Source organism: Electrona antarctica, assembly GCF_951216825.1.
Source record: "Electrona antarctica genome assembly, chromosome: 6".
NCBI lineage: Eukaryota > Metazoa > Chordata > Actinopteri > Myctophiformes > Myctophidae > Electrona > Electrona antarctica.
In genome coordinates, this window is record NC_136811.1 from 30379990 (window position 1) to 30399638 (window position 19649).

The 19649-nt window shown below is 41.3% G+C and overlaps 3 protein-coding genes across 3 annotated transcripts; 1 reads left to right on the forward strand and 2 right to left on the reverse strand.

Annotated features, from left to right (window-relative positions):
* Window positions 1–11: 11 nt before the first annotated feature.
* Window positions 12–7846, reverse strand: msh5 (mutS homolog 5). The gene is made up of 25 exons (XM_079503370.1): window positions 7577–7846; window positions 7193–7316; window positions 6969–7049; window positions 6703–6756; window positions 6472–6593; window positions 6063–6172; window positions 5913–5948; window positions 5743–5825; window positions 5595–5640; window positions 5289–5427; window positions 5075–5137; window positions 4865–4993; window positions 4615–4687; window positions 4405–4514; window positions 4082–4162; window positions 3892–3979; window positions 3673–3740; window positions 2737–2855; window positions 2452–2578; window positions 2166–2315; window positions 1743–1817; window positions 1485–1631; window positions 866–1003; window positions 702–772; window positions 12–604 (listed from the first exon to the last, which is right to left on the reverse strand). The coding sequence occupies exons 1-25, from the start codon at window positions 7670–7672 to the stop codon at window positions 493–495; spliced, it is 2442 nt and encodes an 813-aa protein (XP_079359496.1). The 5' UTR covers window positions 7673–7846; the 3' UTR covers window positions 12–492.
* Window positions 7847–10894: 3048 nt separating this feature from the next.
* On the reverse strand, window positions 10895–13985 carry siglec15l (sialic acid binding Ig-like lectin 15, like; the record flags this gene model as incomplete). Its single annotated transcript, XM_079503715.1, has 7 exons — window positions 10895–11024; window positions 11462–11509; window positions 12105–12206; window positions 12596–12633; window positions 12710–12731; window positions 13046–13408; window positions 13637–13985. 7 exons carry the CDS (start codon window positions 13983–13985, stop codon window positions 10990–10992), a joined length of 957 nt encoding a protein of 318 aa, XP_079359841.1. The 3' UTR covers window positions 10895–10989.
* Window positions 13986–16203: 2218 nt separating this feature from the next.
* LOC306924637 (sialic acid-binding Ig-like lectin 15) lies at window positions 16204–18468 on the forward strand. Its single transcript, XM_079503216.1, has 3 exons — window positions 16204–16298; window positions 17192–17581; window positions 17941–18468. The coding sequence occupies exons 1-3, from the start codon at window positions 16244–16246 to the stop codon at window positions 18366–18368; spliced, it is 873 nt and encodes a 290-aa protein (XP_079359342.1). The 5' UTR covers window positions 16204–16243; the 3' UTR covers window positions 18369–18468.
* Window positions 18469–19649: the final 1181 nt, after the last annotated feature.

The following is a 19649-nucleotide window of genomic DNA, read 5'->3' on the forward strand; positions in this document are numbered from 1 at the left end:
ACTGTTTTTTTTATTGTGAAAAACCATTGATGGTTATGTAAAACCACTGGGATTTCTTCACCAGGACACACAGCAGCAGTAGAAAATGTGGTAGATTGATTGTCAAATGTAAAAAAGAAAACAACTCATGTACTTAAATGTAAAGAACTTGTACAGTATTTTAATAAAAATGAAGAAAATACATATAAGATGGGAAGTTGATTCATGTTTTCTGCAGCAGCAAAAGCAATTATTATTACCATGTTCCCCAGAATTCTTTAATCCAAAAATACAACAATCAATAGGATTATTAATGTGGTTATATTAAAGTCATCTGTTTGAAAGGGAAACTCCATATCACAAGTACGACATAAGAGCAAAACAGTACGACATAAGAGCAAAACAGAATGGTGACTAACAGTAACTTCATAGTCAAAGCCGTGACTTGTTCCCAGTATGAAACCACTGTAATAACCAACTTATACTGAGCAGTGTAGGCCATGCAGGACAGTATTACAGTAGGTCTCCACCAGAGGGCAGAATCACTTCTTTCATGAAGCGCTGCAGATCAACATCCTTGTCCTCCAGGTCCATGTTTAGGAACTTCTCCACCACAGACGCACACCTGGCACAAGTACATGCATATACATACACAGCCTGAGTTCATGCTTTTGTCTTTGTATTGTACTTGTGTTATGGTTATGGTTTGAGTAGGAACTCACCTGGTGGCTTGATCATCCGATTTTTTGCCGATGCGTTTGATGGTCTTTCCTGTTCTGTACAGTTCAGATACCTTGCCAGACACACACCCACACACAGTAAGGCTCACTCTGCCTACGCATATTCACATGGTTTTTGTGTAAGTGTGTGTGTAATGTGTATGTACCTCCACTCCTCTCTGTACGAGGCTGGCTGGCAGGCCCGCCAGTGTAGCAATGTTGGCAGCATAACTGGAGCGGCAAATTCCTTCTTTCAGCTGGTACAGAAACACCAACTCATCCTTGTCCACGGCAGTCTCTAGAGTCTAACACACACACACACACACACACACACACACACACACACACACACACACACACACACACACACACACACACACACACACACACACACACACACACACACACACACACACACACACACACACACACACACACACACACACACACACACACACACACACACTGACATTGACATTAGATTGTACAACATCAACATCAGTGTTTCCTCCAAAATAAAATTCCACATACACACACAGACACACAAATAGAAAAACAATGTATTCATTAACATACAAAACTGTTTGACTGGTCATTTGGTATCAAATGTCTATTCTACTGTACAGGACATTGTTTTCCACCATTAACCATAATTCTTTACTTTGAAATAAAAACATAATAATAAAAAGTAAAAAGTATGCATTATCCATTACATGCTCACACGGATGCTTGATTGGGTCAGATGTGGTACATTTGTCAACATTCTATCAATCTGTCACTCAGTACCAGCAGGGAGAGCTGCTCCGAGGAGGGCAGGAGGCTCATCTGGAGCAGACTGTGGAAGTTAGTAGCCAATAGGACATGAGGAATGTCCCCAGGACCTCTTTTGAGCCAATGAGAGACTGATGCCGCCAGCAGGGACAGGCCATCCACCTAGAGTATATAGTTAATTGTGTGATATACAAATAATGATTATATAGGCATGCGTGTAATACCGTGTATACTTTTGCACAATCCATATGTGAGGGAACAAAGTTTTCTTACAGTGTTGGTTCCTTTGCCGAACTCGTCTATGAGAACCAGTGAATTGCCAGTACTGTTGTTTAGAGCGTGGGCCATCTGGAGGACAGACACTTTCAGATTTACCATTTGTTTTTACAGATAATGATGTATATTATGCACATTTAATTCTTTAATTCTTTCTCTATCCGTCTTTCTGTGTGTGTGCGTGCGTGCGTGCGTGCGTGCGTGCGTGCGTGCGTGCGTGCGTGCGTGCGATAGTTGTGGGTAGGTGGCATGCTTGCAATGCCTGAACAGGATGATGGTGGGAGTGGACCTGGATACAGTAGTGTTGGAATATCAGTAAAGACACAAACATGCGCAGAAAATGTACACGTAGGTTCATATGAACACAGCTGTTAGCACACTGCATAATGTACTGTATGTGCGTAGGCATACACCATGTACCTGGTTGAGGTCTATCATGAAGGTGCTGAGGCCCAGAGACACAGACTCCCTGCTTTGCATGCGTGTGAAGATTCCGTCTACCAGACCAATCTCTGCCTCCTTCGCTGGAACATCTGAGCCAATCAGAGCCATGAACACAACCAGACCCACCTAGCAAGGTAAGTCAGGGGGGGGGGGGGGGGGGTGAAGAAGTTTTACATGGTGATCGGGTAATGACTTTCGGAATAGAGGCGCTACACTGCTGTTAACTACATGGTCAGAGACAGATGTGGTGTATGACTGTCACCTGTTTAAGGTAGATACTCTTGCCAGATGAGTTGGGTCCGGTGATGATCTTAAGTCGGCCCTGTGACTCAGAACTCTGGAAGGAGTTGGCCACAAACACGGGTGAGCACAGCTCGAACAGTGGGTGTCTGAAAAGCAAAGGAATTAAAATCTATCTGGCTCTCTATTAAATTCATCCAAAGCTGTGTGTGCGTGTGCGTGTGTGTGTGTGTGTACATTGGGTGTGGGTGCACATGTGTCTGTGGATGATTATATATATGTGTGTGTGCTGTGCATGAGTGGGTACCTGGCCTGAATGAGTGTTATGCGGCTGTGGCTGGCTAACTTGGGGGAGGTGTAACCGTACTCCTGGGAGGCACTGCTCAACGCCATTAGGCAGTCCAGCTCAGCACTCAACTCTATAACCTATAGAATAAACACCATAGATATACAGCAGTACAGATAGGTCATACATGCCCTACATCTGTGTTTATGCCACTTGTGTTGCTGGGGGACATGATGGCATTCTGGTACTTCTGGTATCCTCCTTCTCACCTGACACCTACAGTACAAATGTGTGTACTACCTGTCAGTGGGGAGTGTTGGCTGATGAATGAATATCAACATCCTAATACATCCTAATACTGGGGGGTCAAATTATGACAGGCATTCCTGCTGTCAAAATATGACCCCCCAGTCAAAAAACACTTTGCCCTGGCTCCACAGTACCTCTCAGGAATCCTCCATAAACCTCCTGTGACACAGAACCTGCGTTCCACAAACTTGGACCTCCTCTCTGTCCCCAAGGCAGTCAAGCAAACTTTCTATTTGGCTGCCACCACCCTGTGGAACTCTCTCCCAATAGAGATTTGCCATGCTCCAACACTGGGCTCTTTTAAGACTGCCTTGAAAAGACACTTATTCTCTCAGGCTTATGGCAAATAGTTGTTTGTTGATTGGTTGTTGGTTCATTTTGTAAAGCGTCCTTGGGTTCATGAAAGGTGCTATATAAATTCAAGCTATTATTATTATTTGGTATGGATCTTGTCAAATCCATCGCATTGAACTTTGAATTGATTTTGTTTTCCTACTATGGATTGATTACTTCCATCGTTGACACGAAAGCAGTGTTGCAAAACTTACTATGAATGGAATGGCACACACACACACACGCACCACACACACACACACACACACACACACACACACACAAACCTGGGAATTCAGTGTCATCTTCACCTACCTTGTACAGAGAAGAGCTCCTCTCCAGGGTTATGGTTTGAAGCTGTGTCATAACGGCAGTTTCCATGTCTGAGATGTAGGAAGACAAACTTCAGCAGGGAAGAGAGCTAAGAATCTAACATAGGTATCGAATGCCTGTCAGGTATCGTATATAGGTGTTGTATATAAGACAAGGCATCTAAGGAAATGTTGGATAAGACAAGGAGAAAATAAAAAGGACCTCTGATGTCACAGTGCAAGTCACCCAGTAGATCATCCAGCTCTCTGGTTCTTTGGCTACGGTAGTGCAGTCGTTCATCTGACAAAAACTAGACAACCAAACACAGACAAGATTGCAGCAATTTTGTCTGGTGTGTGAGAGGATATGCGGGCATGTACTTTGGGTGAAAACTCAATTACATAGAACACACCATGAAGTCAAGTCCCGGTATCTCAAAATCCTCTTTGTTCCCCATGCTGGGCAGCCGGGGGACCCGCAGCAGGAAGCCTATCTGTAGAAAGAAATGTTGTGCTTGCACTTAATGTTTATGCACGATTTTGCACATCACTCATCTGCTTCGCTAGAGTGGGTGTGGACACAAGTGTGGGCATCCTGGAGAAGCTATGTTATCTTCACATAACTTTTGGATATCATGAATCAGGTATTATAATGTATGTATAAATCAAATAAGTACAGAGAATTGTTTTTTAAATTCAACTGCCAGTGTTGTAGGTGGACATGAGTGTATCATACCAGAGGGATATAGATTGCACAACAAGACGGGAAGCGAGCGTCCAGGTTTTCCAGCTCTCTCCTTGCCACATCTGTCAGGAAGTCTGACAACCCCATCATCTTCCTCTTCTCTATTACGGATGGGCAGAGAAAATGTTTTATTCTATGTTTTTATGTTACTATTTGTAGAAAGCTCTAGTTTTAAATCTGGAAAGGAAAGGACACACTCACTCTCATCGATTGCAGGGTCCACATTTGGTTTAATTGTGAAGCGGTTCTCTGTTGCACTGCTCTCAAAATCCACCTACACAAAAACACAGATTGACACTCAAAAATTGCAGCAACAAAATAATGAAAGATGAGAGAGAATTCAAGAGAGTGCAGAGTACATGTAATCAAATAAAATCACAAACGTATACGTATGTGTAGTCATACCACAAATGTTTGGGTGACACAAAGAGAACAGAGACAGAGAACTCACCACCCTGCTGATGATGGAGGTGATGTATTGTAGGTCATCAGAGAACCCCTCACTGATTTCACGGAAGAGCTGAATGGACTGAGGCAAGTGGCGCACTGTGTCTCTGATGCACACTGCACTATACACCGTCTGACACATAAAAACTTTGTAATATATTATACATTGCATTATTGCATTAACTGGTGACATCATGAACCAAATAGTTGTTACCTTGTAGAGACTTTGCCAGTCAGTGACTTTGGTGTGCGAGAGAGACATCCTGCGCAGCAAGGTCTACCACACAAACAGTACAGAGATGTGTAATCAATCACACACACACAAATACAAACAAAATGGACATACAGGGACACGAACTCAGGCAAATAAAATGTCTTTCATCTATGGTTAGTGATTTAGGTGAATCAGAGGCCATGGGTCAGTTTACTGGGATGTTCCTGATGTTGCGTAGTGTGGACTGCAGAGTGTTGAGGGCATCAGAGTTGCGTGGTGTTGTGAAGAAACGGATCACTTCCTGCCTCCTGTTTAAAAGTGCCAGGTCACGTGTTGGACGTAGGAACCACTGGCTGTGAGAGAAAAGTCCATCCCTCACACTCACAACAGGCCACATGTACTGCTACAAATGCATCATAGACAACTAATGGTACATGTTTTGTAATCACTGCAAAGGACTGTCACTGTATCATCTGTTTCAAATATGATAGCAAATAGTGCTGTGCAAAACCATTCTCACCGTAGCATTCTGGAGCCAAACTTGGACCTGCAGCGGTTTAGAATCCCTGCAATACACAAGTAAGGGTACTTAGGTTAGGAGGGAAGTGAAATACACACCACTACACAGGTCTGGGGAGGTGAAGTACTGAAACACTGATGTCACATACCAAAGAGACTGAGTCCCTCCTTCTCGCCAGACTGCAGCTTGTACACTGATGGGTGAAGTTCTGCCTTAAAGATCTGCAGTACACTGGATACATACAGTACATGGTGATCGCTCTCTTCCCTTCCCTCGATGTGTGTTGTTGTGCACATCTTAAAATACGCTCACGCTCACCTGTATGTGTCCCGGTCTACATACACCACATCTTTTCTATGAGAAATTTGAATAGAACACAACATCACCATTTCAGAGAATAAATACTGGTCAAAGTACAGGTCTCCCTGGTATTCTGTGAGTCATCATGACCCGTCATGATTTTCTTACAGTGTGAAGGTGTGGACCTGTAAAATAGGAACTCCTACACTGCTGTCTTCCAGCTCCACTCCCACTCTCCTTCTGTCCAGACATTTCAACAGGGCACCCACTGCCCGCATCTAACACACACACACACACACACACACGCACACACACACACACACACACACACACACACACACACACACACACACACACACACACACACACACACACACACACACACACACACACACACACGTGCGCACGGATCAGCTGCAGAATGATGGACTACTGTACAAAGCAGAATCCAACCAGCAGCCACAGAGGCTGGTTGATTATAGTCACTTAGATGACAGCTGGTTACCTGCCATAGTGGCTTGCAGTATAAAATAACTTCCCAGCCACTGACAGTATGGGTTCATTTTAATTTTCTCACCATAAGGGGAGCGTTGAATGAGATGCAGGAAGAAAGGTAGGACAGCTTCTCTCTTTCAGTGATGGAGGGAGGAAGGAAAGGCAGGTGGGCAGACAGTAGCCTCTGCTTACTGACCTCTAGACCTACACCATGAGAAACATCACGTGGGAGCCATAGGGACTATAGTGCAATATGAGATGCAATCTAAACCTAAAACCAAAACATTATTTTGCTTTATTATTTTTCTTTTACCAAAGTCAACATATGGATAAGTCACCACCTCTGGTTTGTAGTCTGGATTGGAAGCTGTGATAACGAGAGCACAGAGAAAATAGTTGCTTGTGTGGATGGAGATCAATTAAGTGAAAGAAAGGTTAATTTCATGAATTAATAACTTTGAAGTTCATACAGGTTAGACTAGAGAAACATGGTCTGTGTTATTGCTAATTTTAAACCACATATAAGTCACACTGTATCAGTGATAACTGTCCAAAAAGAATGCCAGTATTTTGCCCCACCGAGTCTCTGCATGAAGCGAACCATCATGCGTTCCTGCTTTGCGCTGGTAATGATCACGTTAGGACCAACTTCCTGGAGAACTATAAAATGACCGGAGAGCAATAAGACAGAAGATTAAAAAAGGTAAATGACAGTCAAGATTAGATACATTTTTTACTTGATTCATGAATAGTACATGTTCTTTAGTCTGAACATTAAACTGATCAGTGTCATTGTAGTACACCTCTAGCCAGCAGGTGAAGCTCGTTGTTGTCAGGAGTATCTGTCATGTAATGCAAGGAAGAGTCTCTGCTGTCATAAAAGCACAGGCCCACCTGTCCATGCTGTGCCAGAACACTCAATAACACCTGGATAAGAGACAGCATGTAGTTTAGTGTATCATTACACATGAAAGAGCAGCCACATTTGGGATACAAACTGTGCTGTGTGTGTGTGTGTAGACTGTCAGTTAGTTACTTTGCCATAATATGTAGCCTACATTTTGTATCATACATACTGTACATAGCTAGCTACAGCATGTATAGGCCTATATCAGCTATTTTCACCACAGGACACCGTCATACAACTAACTAATATATCAGGCTGTTGAGCCCACAGGGGACCTCACATCTGGTGATGACTCTTCTTCCTCGTCGTCTTGTCCATGTAGGCCGGTGGGGTCAAAGCTTGTCCCTAGTCTTGGAGGATTCTCTTGAACATCCATTGTGTCCTTAATTGACTCCTTGTTCTAGTCCGGAATCTGGCTGCAGCGTCCAGGTGATAAGAAGTCTACTCGGACTGTCTGTATCCTATAAATAAATACTATAGACTTAACTCGAAAGGTTTCTTGTAGTAATTAGTTCTTATTTATAGGCCTACAGCTCAAATGATAGATGATTGTTAGATTAAACAGCTGGGATCGAGTTATCTTTTACTCAACCAGTGAGAACCCATCGTCAAAAAATAAACAGTCTATCTTGTAGAGACTATCTGTCCCATAGCCCGCATGGACGGTCTTATTATGTCCCATAGCCCGGGCCCCGGATGGACTCGCGCTGTGTGTGAATGTGATATTGACTGACAGGCCCAATCCCAATTGCCTCCCTCAAGCCCTGAGCCCTGAACCCTCATTGACTTTAGTGACGTCAGCTGTATAAGTGCTTGAGGGTGAGAGGCTGCAAGGGCTCCAAATTGTTGTGAAAGGAATGGGACAGCACTTTGAAGATGAGTCCGCCATTCATGACACTTTGCATCACTTTATAAAACCTGTCCTTATTCACAGCCAGTGCCTACATGCATGACATGTCTATCATGTCTATTTATGTCGTTTTATTATTAGTTTCATAAATACACTTTCCTGTGTGATAGGGGTTGTAATAATATTCATATATAATAATATTCATCATAAATTGCATTTCCATATTATTTGACTTTGCTCATTAGTCATTTCTCATCATGTTTCCCTTATTATTATTATTAAATATATAGCCTATCCTTCCATTCCGTCTCCCTTTGAGAACAGTGAGAAAGCACTATTGTGTTTGTTGACATTCTAACCGCGGTACATAACTAATTTGCATACTTAAATGATTGACGTTCGGGGGATCCCCCTCATTCCCCTGGTAACGCTATGAACTGTGGGTAATTTCTTTGCCAAAGTCAGCTAAAGTCAGCATCGATGCTGACTTTGGCAAAGGGCACATAAAGGGGCGGGGCTGAGCCCTCACTGACTTACCGATTTCAAATGGGACATCCCTCAAGCCCTCGCAGACTTCACATGAACGCGCAGCTAAGTCAGTGAGGGCTCATTGAGTCAGCAAGGGAGTGGATTGGGATTGGGCCTGAGAGTGAATCGTGTTGAGCTGTAGGCCTAAATAAATATATCCACGTCGGATAGTGGATGGAAAAACTTGTGGGTTCTACTCTTAGAGTATATAAGGTTCTACTCCATTGTCAGAGGCAAATTAGTAGCCTATTTTTCCACCAAAACAATTATTTGAAAACTTTACCTAGTCCTACCTATAGGCTATAGCTCTAGTCCATAGCTCTAAAATCCATTAGACCTATGGACCAGAGCTATACCTATAGGCTATCATATCCTTATTCCTCTGGTTTGGTTGTCACCAGCTATGTAAAAACCCAAACAAAACAAAACAAAAATGTATTTATTTAGTATATTATATTTATTTTATAAATGAGTTGCCAAATACAGTCGCTGACTCGTTGATATTTGCATTTTATTTTACATTTGATAGGAAAATCAAGCAAGTTTAAGTTGAGGTGCCCAGACCCTAGACGAAATACTTGTGCTCTGCCTCTGCGCACTTTAATGATTTTAGGTGCATGCATGCTTTTATAAAAAACAAAATATGTTCGCTTTCATCATTACGTATATGGATAATAGAATAAAAGCAGATCTTCCTTTTTTTCTTCTTCTTTTTTCCATTTTTTTACGGTAGACTATATCTGTCGGCTGTTTCAAAACAACCATTCAGTCAGGAACAGACACAGTGATCATCATCATCATGATAAAACACCACACATTCCATCGCAGTCCTATATCATCTCATCATGATGAATGTCTTGAATGATGATGATAACACAGATTTTGCAGTCCATCTCCGTCTGCCATGACTCATGAGCATCTCATGGTAACACGACCACCATGCACCACCACCACCACAGAAGCAGTAGAAGGCTATGGACCAGAGCTACAAAGAGGCTACACCGCGGTGTCAACTGCCAAGTAGAAGTAGGCATGACGAATGATTGACTTGACTGTATATCCTGCCCATGGCTACCGCGACCTAAGACCGCGACCCGTCCGTAGGTCCGTCCGTTGTTTTCTGTCCTCCTCCTCATCCTTTCATTTGGCACATTGCTTCAGCGCGTTCTGTAATGGATATACACATAAACAGCGAAAACAACGAAAAGGATCAAACTTGGACTTTTAATAGCTAAGAAAAGAAAGAGAAAATAGAACCAAAAGCGGCTCATTATTCCGAGTGCGCAGTTGCGCACGCCGCACGCGCCGACGACACGCACACGCGTATAGAGAAGGATGCTGATTGCTGCTGCACCTGCACCATAGGCAAACAACGCCCCCCCTTGGCAGCCCATCATTACTGCAACATTGACATGTGAAACCCACCACAAGGTAGGCTGCTATCCTCTACCACTGCATTGGTATGACAAATTGATTCACTTTAGAGATACAAGACATGATTACATCATAATTGAATTACATTGTATTACATAAAGTAGGCTACCTATGTAAGAGCATTTTATATAGACTCACCCTAATGTGTAATGATAGACATTCCTCTTGTTCTATAATCAATACAAGTAATTATCAGTCAAATATATGAACGTGGATAGGTTTATAAAAAATCACACCCGTGTGAACTGAGTGGTGCACGGTCTTATATAGCCTGATCAGCGAGTGGTGCAAGGTCTTATAATAATAATAATAATAATAATAGCTCAAATTTATATAGCGCTTTTCTAAATACCCAAAGCGCTTATATAGAGCTTATATAGCGCTTATAGCCTGATCAGCCTGATCAGCTCGTTTTTTTGGTACGAACAAACAAACACGAGTACACGGGTACAAAGCCAGTTGTTGGAGTGGTTTGCACCACTCAACAAAAAGAGAGGGATCAGATTATGAAGCAATCATGCAGTCAATTATCTAATCAGTTATGTTTGTGCACACAAACATAACATACAACAGGTCTTATGAACAAACATAGGGCCTGCATCCTACAAGTTTGAGTCATTAAAGAAAAAGTCTGTTAAAGTTTCAGAATAATACAAAAATCACACCCGTGTGAACTGAGTGGTGTAAAGTTTTATATAGACTGATCAGCTGTGGTCTGACGTAATGTCTGACGTAATGAAATCACACCCGTGTGAACTGGGTGACCGTAGCAACCATGCTCATTTTTTGGTACGAACAGACACGTAAACTAACAAAGCCAGTTGTAGGAGTGGTTTACACCACTCAAAAATACTACAGAATTATTACTGATTAATGCTGGGTTATTGTGGGAAGTTCAGAGGGGAATAGATGACACCTGAAATGACAAAAGAGTGAAAGTCATTAATAATCCCAAAAAATCACACCCGTGTGAACTGAGTGGTGTAAGGTCTTATATAGACTGATCAACTGTGGTCTGACGTAATGTCTGACGTAATGAAATCACACCCATGTGAACTGGGTGACCATAGCAACCATGCTCATTTTTTGGTACGAACAGACACGTAAACTAACAAAGCCAGTTGTAGGAGTGGTTTACACCACTCAATTTGGTACGAACAGACACGTAAACTAACAAAGCCAGTTGTAGGAGTGGTTTACACCACTCAATTATATTCTACTTCTCATTTCATGATTTAAAACCACACAGTATGTTGTCCTGTGCAAAAAAAGACTGTTGCAGTGATATATTACACTGAACTTTAATATGTTATGGATATGGGATGGTTGCAGGATCAAACCATATTGACTCACATGACTCATCACCGCCTTTTGTTGAGAATGGAAACCCTGTCTGGAGACCTAAAAAAAATACAGGTTTTATAATCTTACAATAATCCAATCCGACCAGTGTAAGTGACCACTATGCGCATATATGGGACAGGCCGACTTCAAACTGCATATGGGCATGCCCATGTATGGGCATAAAAGGGACAAGGAGAGACAGATACAGCGATCTCCATATATGGGCATAGAAGGGATACAGACAGACAGACAGACGGGTACAACGGGTATCCATGACTGACAATGGGTACTGATATACCCATATAGGCTATAAAGGAATCTCCGTATATGAGCATAAAAGGGACACAGGCTGACGGACAGATACATATAAAGATCTCTTTGTGGATTGGACAACTTTCACTTTACATTGTATCAATTCAATTGTGTTATAGGGTCACGTTAGAACAAATTGTATCAGGAGCAGAGAGCCTCTCACCCTGAGCTAGCTTTTTATTTTGCTATACAGTTGTAAATTGTTGTTTAGTCACTTCACAAAGAAGAGAGCATAAATTAGTTGCAGACATTTCAGTGTGCCTTTTGAGAGTTTCATGTTTAAATTATCACAATCAGGGTTAACAATAACACTATAGTTTTTCCTAGTAAAATGACTTACATGGAGGAGAGGAGGGCAGGTTGATGGTTGAATAAACCAACTGAAGCTCTGTAGCGTCATCTCTTTGAATGCCAGAGCTGTTCAACTCATGGTGGCTGTTCACTGGCATGATTATGTGTTTGATACAGTTGGAAAGTTATAATTACAGTTTTTCCATATATATTTAAAAAAAAAAAACGTTTGTCACACAATAATAACCTTGAATCATAGGTTCAGTGACTTATCCACTTCTGCATTATCATAAATAGGAAACGTATTATATTGGGCTGTTAAAATATGAAATATAAAATGTAATAAAAGCATACATGGCATTAAAACATGTATGCACAATAAGTTAAGTCCAAAGTAACAGCCTTAATTCTAGGGCGTTTCAACCACACTCATATGGAGAAGTAAACTATTTTCACATTTAGTAAAATGTATGTTCCTCTTTAATCACTCTTTTAAACTCTTTTTAAATTCTTTGTAAGACAACATAAACATCAACAAACCTGTATGTTCAGTGTTGGACTCGGGTCGCTTTTGAGAGCTGAGGAAAGAATAAAACTATGAAGTGTTTGAAAAGTGTTTGAAACTGACAATTGACTAACATTCTGAAATCTCACCTGCTATTGGAAGGTTTAAAACCTTAGGAGACAAAAAAGTAGAGAGTTTGATGTCACCATAGCATACAGATCGTATCTGATATTGAGACAGGTGACAACTTTCCCCTGTTCATTTTCTCCCTCAGTGTTTTTATTGTGACCTTTCTTGACTTAATTGTGACCTTATTGTTACTGACAGTGACATTCATCTTTAATGTTTAGGTTAATAGTTCCCTGAAGGGTACATAGGAAAATCCTCAATGTTAACAATGAGTGTGCATCATTTCATTAATGTCAGTACCCCAATGTTTACATTATCATGCCATGGATGCAAAACAGAATACTGTAGCCGCCTACCTCTTTTTCTCAGGTAGAAAATCACCAAGCCGAAGAGCAGCAGCAGTAATAGAAAACTCCCACACACAACGAGGCTTACTCTCAGTATGCTACTGCTAGGGAACTGTCTCTCCACACTCCCAAGCTGGTTCTCTGCCCTGCAGGTGTACACTTCGCCCACCAGGTAGGGGACGGAGCTACTCAGCCTATAGGGTCCATGTTGTTCAGGCTGGACATTGTGATGTACTGGCCCCTTGGAGTCGGAGAGCCACGTGATGTTTGGCAGAGGATTTCCCTCAGCACAACACTTAAGGTGGTGCTCTGTGGTGCCATCTGGACTGGAGATTGTTTCTACCTGGGAGAGACTCAGGATTTGAACGTTTGCTGGGGGAGGGGGAGTAATGGGCAAAAGCTTGAGACTGATTTTGAGATGACATGCTCAAAATTACACATTATTATCCCCTTCTGATATTACATGATCATTCTTCAACAACATCATTTTTTATCTTCACTTTATGGCTTAAAATTAATTGGTGGAGTGGAGTGGATATTTGTGCACACTTTGCAGGTTACTGATAGAAATGAATACTATCTCCCCAATACAAAACTCACCTTTGACATAGATCTGTGTTTTCTTTTCAAAACTGTCTTTCCTCTGTTCAAGCTCTACACGGCAGATGTATGTTCCATTGTCCGTCAGCTCCAGCTGGTTGATCCGTAAGGAGAGCTGTCCTTGTCTAGGGTCCACATCCAGTGAATAATGCAGGTTGGTCCCAGATACACAGTCTGTAACTCCTCCCTGCGTGTTATTTTGCACTGTACAATGAAAGAACAGATCTCTGTTCTTAAACCATTTAACTGTGATCACCCCAGAGTATTCTTCTTGTTTGGGGTGAGTGAAGGAACAGGGCAGGACTGCTTTAGTCCCTCTGCTGCCATAAACCACAGGTGTAACTGCCATAGTCCACTCTGTGGCATGTGGTCCTGAGAGGATAGAGGTAGGATATCATCATCATCATCATCATCATCATCATCATCATCATCATCATCATCATCATCATCATCATCATCATCATCAATATTTTCCATCGTATGACCTTGACAAGCTTGACAAACAAACAGATTTTCAAATGTGTAATTTAAAATCAGTTGTTTATGTTGAGTTATCTATTTCTGAAAAAAGTTAATGTAGAGTTAATCACCAGTGTCTAAATTTCAGAATCATGCAGTTAGTAAAAAATATTAAGTTTTAATTTATATCCTTCATAGTACACAATTTGTATTGTGATATTAATCATTATGCAAGAGTTGGCAACACTGTTTAAAATGGAAAATGTTTAGCTATGTTAGATATGCATAACAAACCTGGTAAAATACTCCAATAATAATAATAATAATGAACTTACCTCTAATAAATATAATTGAGAGAATAAGAAAACAGGACTGGGTGTACATTTTATTAAATTTAGCAGCATATAAGTAGAAACCAAAAGGTCTAATTCTGTACCATGTCATAAGAAACAATACGAAACTGTTGTGTGCTCTAAAACAGTTGAAAAACACGAAACCTCAAATGTGGCTATTTCCTCTTAACCTAAAACAGACAGAAAGGAAATGGTGTAGCAATAAGACCGTTTGTGGGTGAGTCATTGATCACCCTGACTTACAAAAACCAATGTCCCCTTAGTGTGTTTGAAATCACCTCTGTTCAATAAATGTACTGTACTGGGCAAGTATTTTCCTCCCCCTGAAAACAGCTCTAAATGAACTTTATAATATATATTTTCTATATTTTCGGACATTTAGTATTGCTGGATATATGAAAATATAAATTTGAACATTTAGAACTCCAACTAGAAAACGACACTCTGTATATAAGTCGTGGGTTGCAGCGAGGATGCGAGAAAGCTGGGGTAGTATTTGGATTATATATGACATACGGAGCAACCCAATGTGCAGAAGTAACAGAGATATTAGGTACAGTATGCGCCAAAAGATCCCTCACTATTTTGGGGTATATTGGATGTTGTGTTCATGAATGATACTGTATGTGTTTTTAGGCCCAGACATATTTTAAGCCAATTACAGGCAAACAGCATGGAATATCTCAAAAGCTTGTTTGACACTCATTTGACATGACTCAGAGTCACAAGATCATCCCTATTGCTTTTGCCTCTGCATTGTTTAGATTAGATGCCCCTCAATATGTGATTCAAATATGGTGTCACAGTCAATTAGATGCTGTATTCATGAATTTTGATGTTCATGACCTCGCATGGGCCTGCTTCTCTCAGCACACATGCCTTGGTTTCAAATTACGTAGGGAACGTTTTGTCTTCTGGTTTTAACATTGCACTTAGCTCTGCCCCTTTGGAGCTGAATGATTATTTTGGTCTGGGTTGTGAAACTCCCTGGTCGTGAAACTGCATCTGTTATCGGGTTATATGCCTGTGCTCCAGGTCTGCAGCTTCCCAATTTAGATCTAGATCTAGGCATGTTGATTGGTCTGGCCATGAACGTACATGCCGGCTCATAATGAACAAACAGGCTAATCATTTAGCCAAATTATATATTTTTTATATAAATGTAATTCTCAGAATTATGCGGCCTGACTTACAGTACAAGAGGATGCAATTATGCAACACCACTACTGAATATCTCATATAGCGGCATATAGTGTTGAATGCATAACTGGCAATGGTCTTACAGATATGTCATACATATATTGTTGAATGTATTATTGGTAAAAGTCCTACTGGGTTTACAGTAAGTTCATACGAGTGAAAAGAGTGTATCATGTATCATGCTTTCATTTCCTTCTTTCTTGTTTGCTTATTCATTTTAACTTTATTTAGTATTGTTCCTGTCAGATAAATAAATGAAATAACAGAATAAAGAGGAGACAGATCAGTGACAGGAAGACAACAAGATGCAGCATTTAATGTAACACTCCAGCAACAATGTTGTTTAATCTAACTCCTACAACAACAATAGTGTTTAACGTAATAAGAGTAAGAGTCTTTGTTAAAAGGTTTTCATTCAGTGTTGAGTAGACAATTTATTTTCATTGTTTTTAAATGACATACAGGTATTTGTGTTCTAAATAGATTGGAAAGAATGAAGCACATGACACTGTCTGGGGTGATGGTGAGTCATACTAATGACAAACACACACTATCCTTTGTTCTGTAACGGTTGTACTGTACTAATCTCACAATCATGGATGTTCAACTGATCTGCTGCGTTCTGAGCCTGCTGTTATCTTCAATAGAAGGTGAGCTTAGGCTATATTGGCTATTGTGTGTTTATAAACAGACTTTATGGACACTTTGAAGAGTATATAAATATGTACTGAAATACTGAACTTGATTGAAACACAGGCTACATGAGAAAGTAAAGTAATTAAGTAAATATACTGTAATGTAATCAAGTATATATTGTACATACCAGAGGGCAAATAATTCCTTTAGGGGTCAATTCATATGGTTATGTCAAATGATAGGCTCCCCCCTGATAAGTGCTGGATGAAAAGTTACTGGTGCTCACATGCTCACAACTGTAGTTGTTTGGGGTCAAAACAGTCAAAAGTGCACTTTACATTTATTAGTGATTCTTTGTATACTGTACTTTAAATGGATATTGCATTGACATTCAGACCAAAAGCATGCCAGGCTTATCCAAATGAAGTCCCAATTTTGGCAAAAATATATATAGCCTAATTATTTAAATTTATATTAAATTAAATAAATATTGCGCATGCATAAAGTGAGTGGCAAATCGAGTGGCAATGTGAGTTTAACGTCGTTTAACATTTTTTATTGCAATCAGATCTTCTGTTTGGATTTATGGGCTGTAAAGGGCAGAAAGTAGTTTTTTGACACTCAGTAGGCAATCCCGCATAACCCCACGCATACCCTCTATTTGTTTGTGTCAATTACATCGAGTTTCCCTTTATGGCCTTTGCATTAACAATCTTTAGGCCTATATTTAAAGCCAAAGTAATGTTCCATCATATGAAGATGTTGCACATCGAAAATAGCAGATCTACAACTTCTCCACTCTTTTGCAGATGTGATGTATTGTGAGCTGTGTAGATCGGCTATATATTGTCGGCATGTTATACACAGTTTTACGACAAAGTATAAATCAGGCTGTATCCACCCCCAGGGCAGAGCTACAATGACGATGGCTGGTCCATGAAGGTGCAGGCCGAGGTGAGAGCCATTGAGGGCTACCCAGTGGTGCTTCCCTGCTCCTTCAGCCACCCGCAGCACACCCACCACTCCTCACTGCAAGTGGTCTGGCGTCTGGGTCATGGGCAGGGTTCCACCATTCTCTTTCGCTGCACCAGCCACATCGTGTCTCAAACCTGTGAATCGGGACCCCAGCAAGATCAGCGGTACCGCCTGGAGGGGAACCCGCGTCAGCATGACCTCTCGATGCGTATCAACAGCGTCGCCCTTCAGGACAGTGGCCGCTACTACTGCCGCGTGGAGGTGCCCGGCCACGACCACGCCAGCTATGAAGATAAGATGGGCACAAGGCTCAGAGTGGAGGGTAGAGTTTTTTTTTGTATCATTTTCAGTGATTATCCACCTGTCTCCTGTTGCCGTTTAACATAAAATGTCAGCTTTTTTGTTTATTCCCTAGATTATGTGTCGTGAACAAGTACTCTTCTGTTTATGCTTCTGCTTCTTCTACTTGCGTTAAATCCTGTCTGAACACACACTTTTATTGCCCCTCAAAATGAAATTTTAATTAGGGCAGCCCAATGTGCAGAACTAACAGATATTTAAAATTTGTATGTAAACTAAATGTTTTAGATGGAATAATTGCCAGATGTGTTTGTAGGCATTGGTCTTGTTATTGTCTTCATCACTTGGATTTCTTTTACATGCAGCGTTTGTGTTTTTCAGCTCCCCCAACAATCCTTGGCCTGTCAGTAGAGGGTAGCGAGGAGTCAGGCTACAGAGCCCTGTGTCTGGTCCAAGGCTCCCCGCTACCAGATGTCCAGTGGCTCGGTCCAGAGGAGTTGCTGGAAGGACTTGCCATTTCCCCACTGGCACAGGGGTCTGTAGCACAGCACCGCACCGTCAGCCAGTTACAAGATGTTCTCCCTGGACAGCAGTACACCTGCAGTGCCTCCAACCCATTGGGCAAGGAGCAATCCACCCTGTATGTGCTTCCTCCCAAGCTGGAGGAGCCGACCTCTGGGGAGACATCTCCTCCTCTCCTGTTCCTGATATCTGTCTCTCTGGGGGCCAAGCTATTGCTTCTGCTGGGTGTGGGGGTGTGGATGGTGAAAGGGCGAGCTCAACTGGGATTCACATGTCGGTGGAAATGACCATGTCTTTCAGGCTTTCTGACTAAATTAAACTATTCATTAAAATTAAATCTTTAAATTCTACGTTATTGTATTTGTGTTACAGACTTGTCGTGAGTACCACTGCTTCCAAGCTGTACACAGCATGGCTGGTCTTACCTCCATCTTATACATGTTCCCTCTCACTCTTGCTGGGTTGGTGATGTCCTTAAATCACTCAACACTTTCCTCCAGCCATATACTACACCCTGCCTGCACTCTCTTCACCTCTCTTCCAGGCTGTCCATTACTTTGGACAGTTGACCCCAGGTATTTAAACCCCTTCACCATCACCACATACTTCTTGCATCCTCACCTCATCTGTCCTCTCTCTGGTTAACACACAGATATTCTGAGTTACTCCTGCTTTGATATACGTCTCTCCATCTATTACAGTATTTTAATATGTATAGAATAATTTAATTTGTGAACCATGTATTTTGATTTACACCATAGTTGGCCAAAATACTCAGATGTGCTTCATCCAACTCATTTGTTCTTTGTTTTATCTTATAAAAGGATACTGATTGGCCAAAGTAACATGGTCATGGTTATCACAAAAAACAAGGCTGATGTTTGTTTCACATTTTTATTTTGTTTAAATGATGATTAAAACAAAAATGATCAGAAACCCATTTGATCAATAGGAGTAAAGATCCATTCAGATAGGCCTACATGTGGTATATGGTTTACATTACAGGAAGGTGCAAACTTACTGTTTCTGCTAAATTGTTTTGATTTCTGTCTGAAAGTAGTCATCATATGGTGGTCAAGAGGTGCACGCACATCCACAAATTGCAACGGAAATAAAAACCACCAATAAAAAAATCATCATCATCGTCATCATCATCATCATCATCATCATAACAGATTCTAAGGCAATAAGGTTCACCCAACTATAGAGACTGGTGAGAGTGAAATAGCTTTCATTGTTAAAACTTAAAACAAAACCTACATTTCAGATTTTCATATAAGGGACGGTGATATAAACATCACTGTAGTTCTTGGTATATTCTATCACCTACATTGATTTGAGATGCCACCATTGGTAAGCAGAGATCTCTGCTTGTCTGCAAGACTACTGAAATCATCATCAAGTCAAAGGAAATAACTTTGGGCTTCTGTAGCAGATAGGATGGGCAGCCTTACAGCAATCCTCATCACTCCAGCTAAAGCCTGTGGTGGAATTGAGCTTCATAATGGCACATTGGCCATCTTGAGGGGTGCCTGGCTCCCCCTCGGCCCATCTAGTGTTCCCCACTG

Coding starts and splice junctions, on each gene's coding strand:
- msh5 (XM_079503370.1), bottom strand. CDS start 7,672: ATGGATGTTCAAGAGAATCCTCCAAGACTAGGGACAAGCTTTGACCCC. Junction 6,594..6,702: donor TTATCCATATGTTGACTTTG/GTAAAAGAAAAA, acceptor CTCATGGTGTAG/GTCTAGAGGTCAGTAAGCAG. Junction 2,579..2,736: donor ATAACACTCATTCAGGCCAG/GTACCCACTCAT, acceptor TTTGCTTTTCAG/ACACCCACTGTTCGAGCTGT.
- LOC306924637 (XM_079503216.1), top strand. CDS start 16,244: ATGGATGTTCAACTGATCTGCTGCGTTCTGAGCCTGCTGTTATCTTCA. Junction 16,299..17,191: donor GCTGTTATCTTCAATAGAAG/GTGAGCTTAGGC, acceptor ATCCACCCCCAG/GGCAGAGCTACAATGACGAT. Junction 17,582..17,940: donor CACAAGGCTCAGAGTGGAGG/GTAGAGTTTTTT, acceptor TGTGTTTTTCAG/CTCCCCCAACAATCCTTGGC.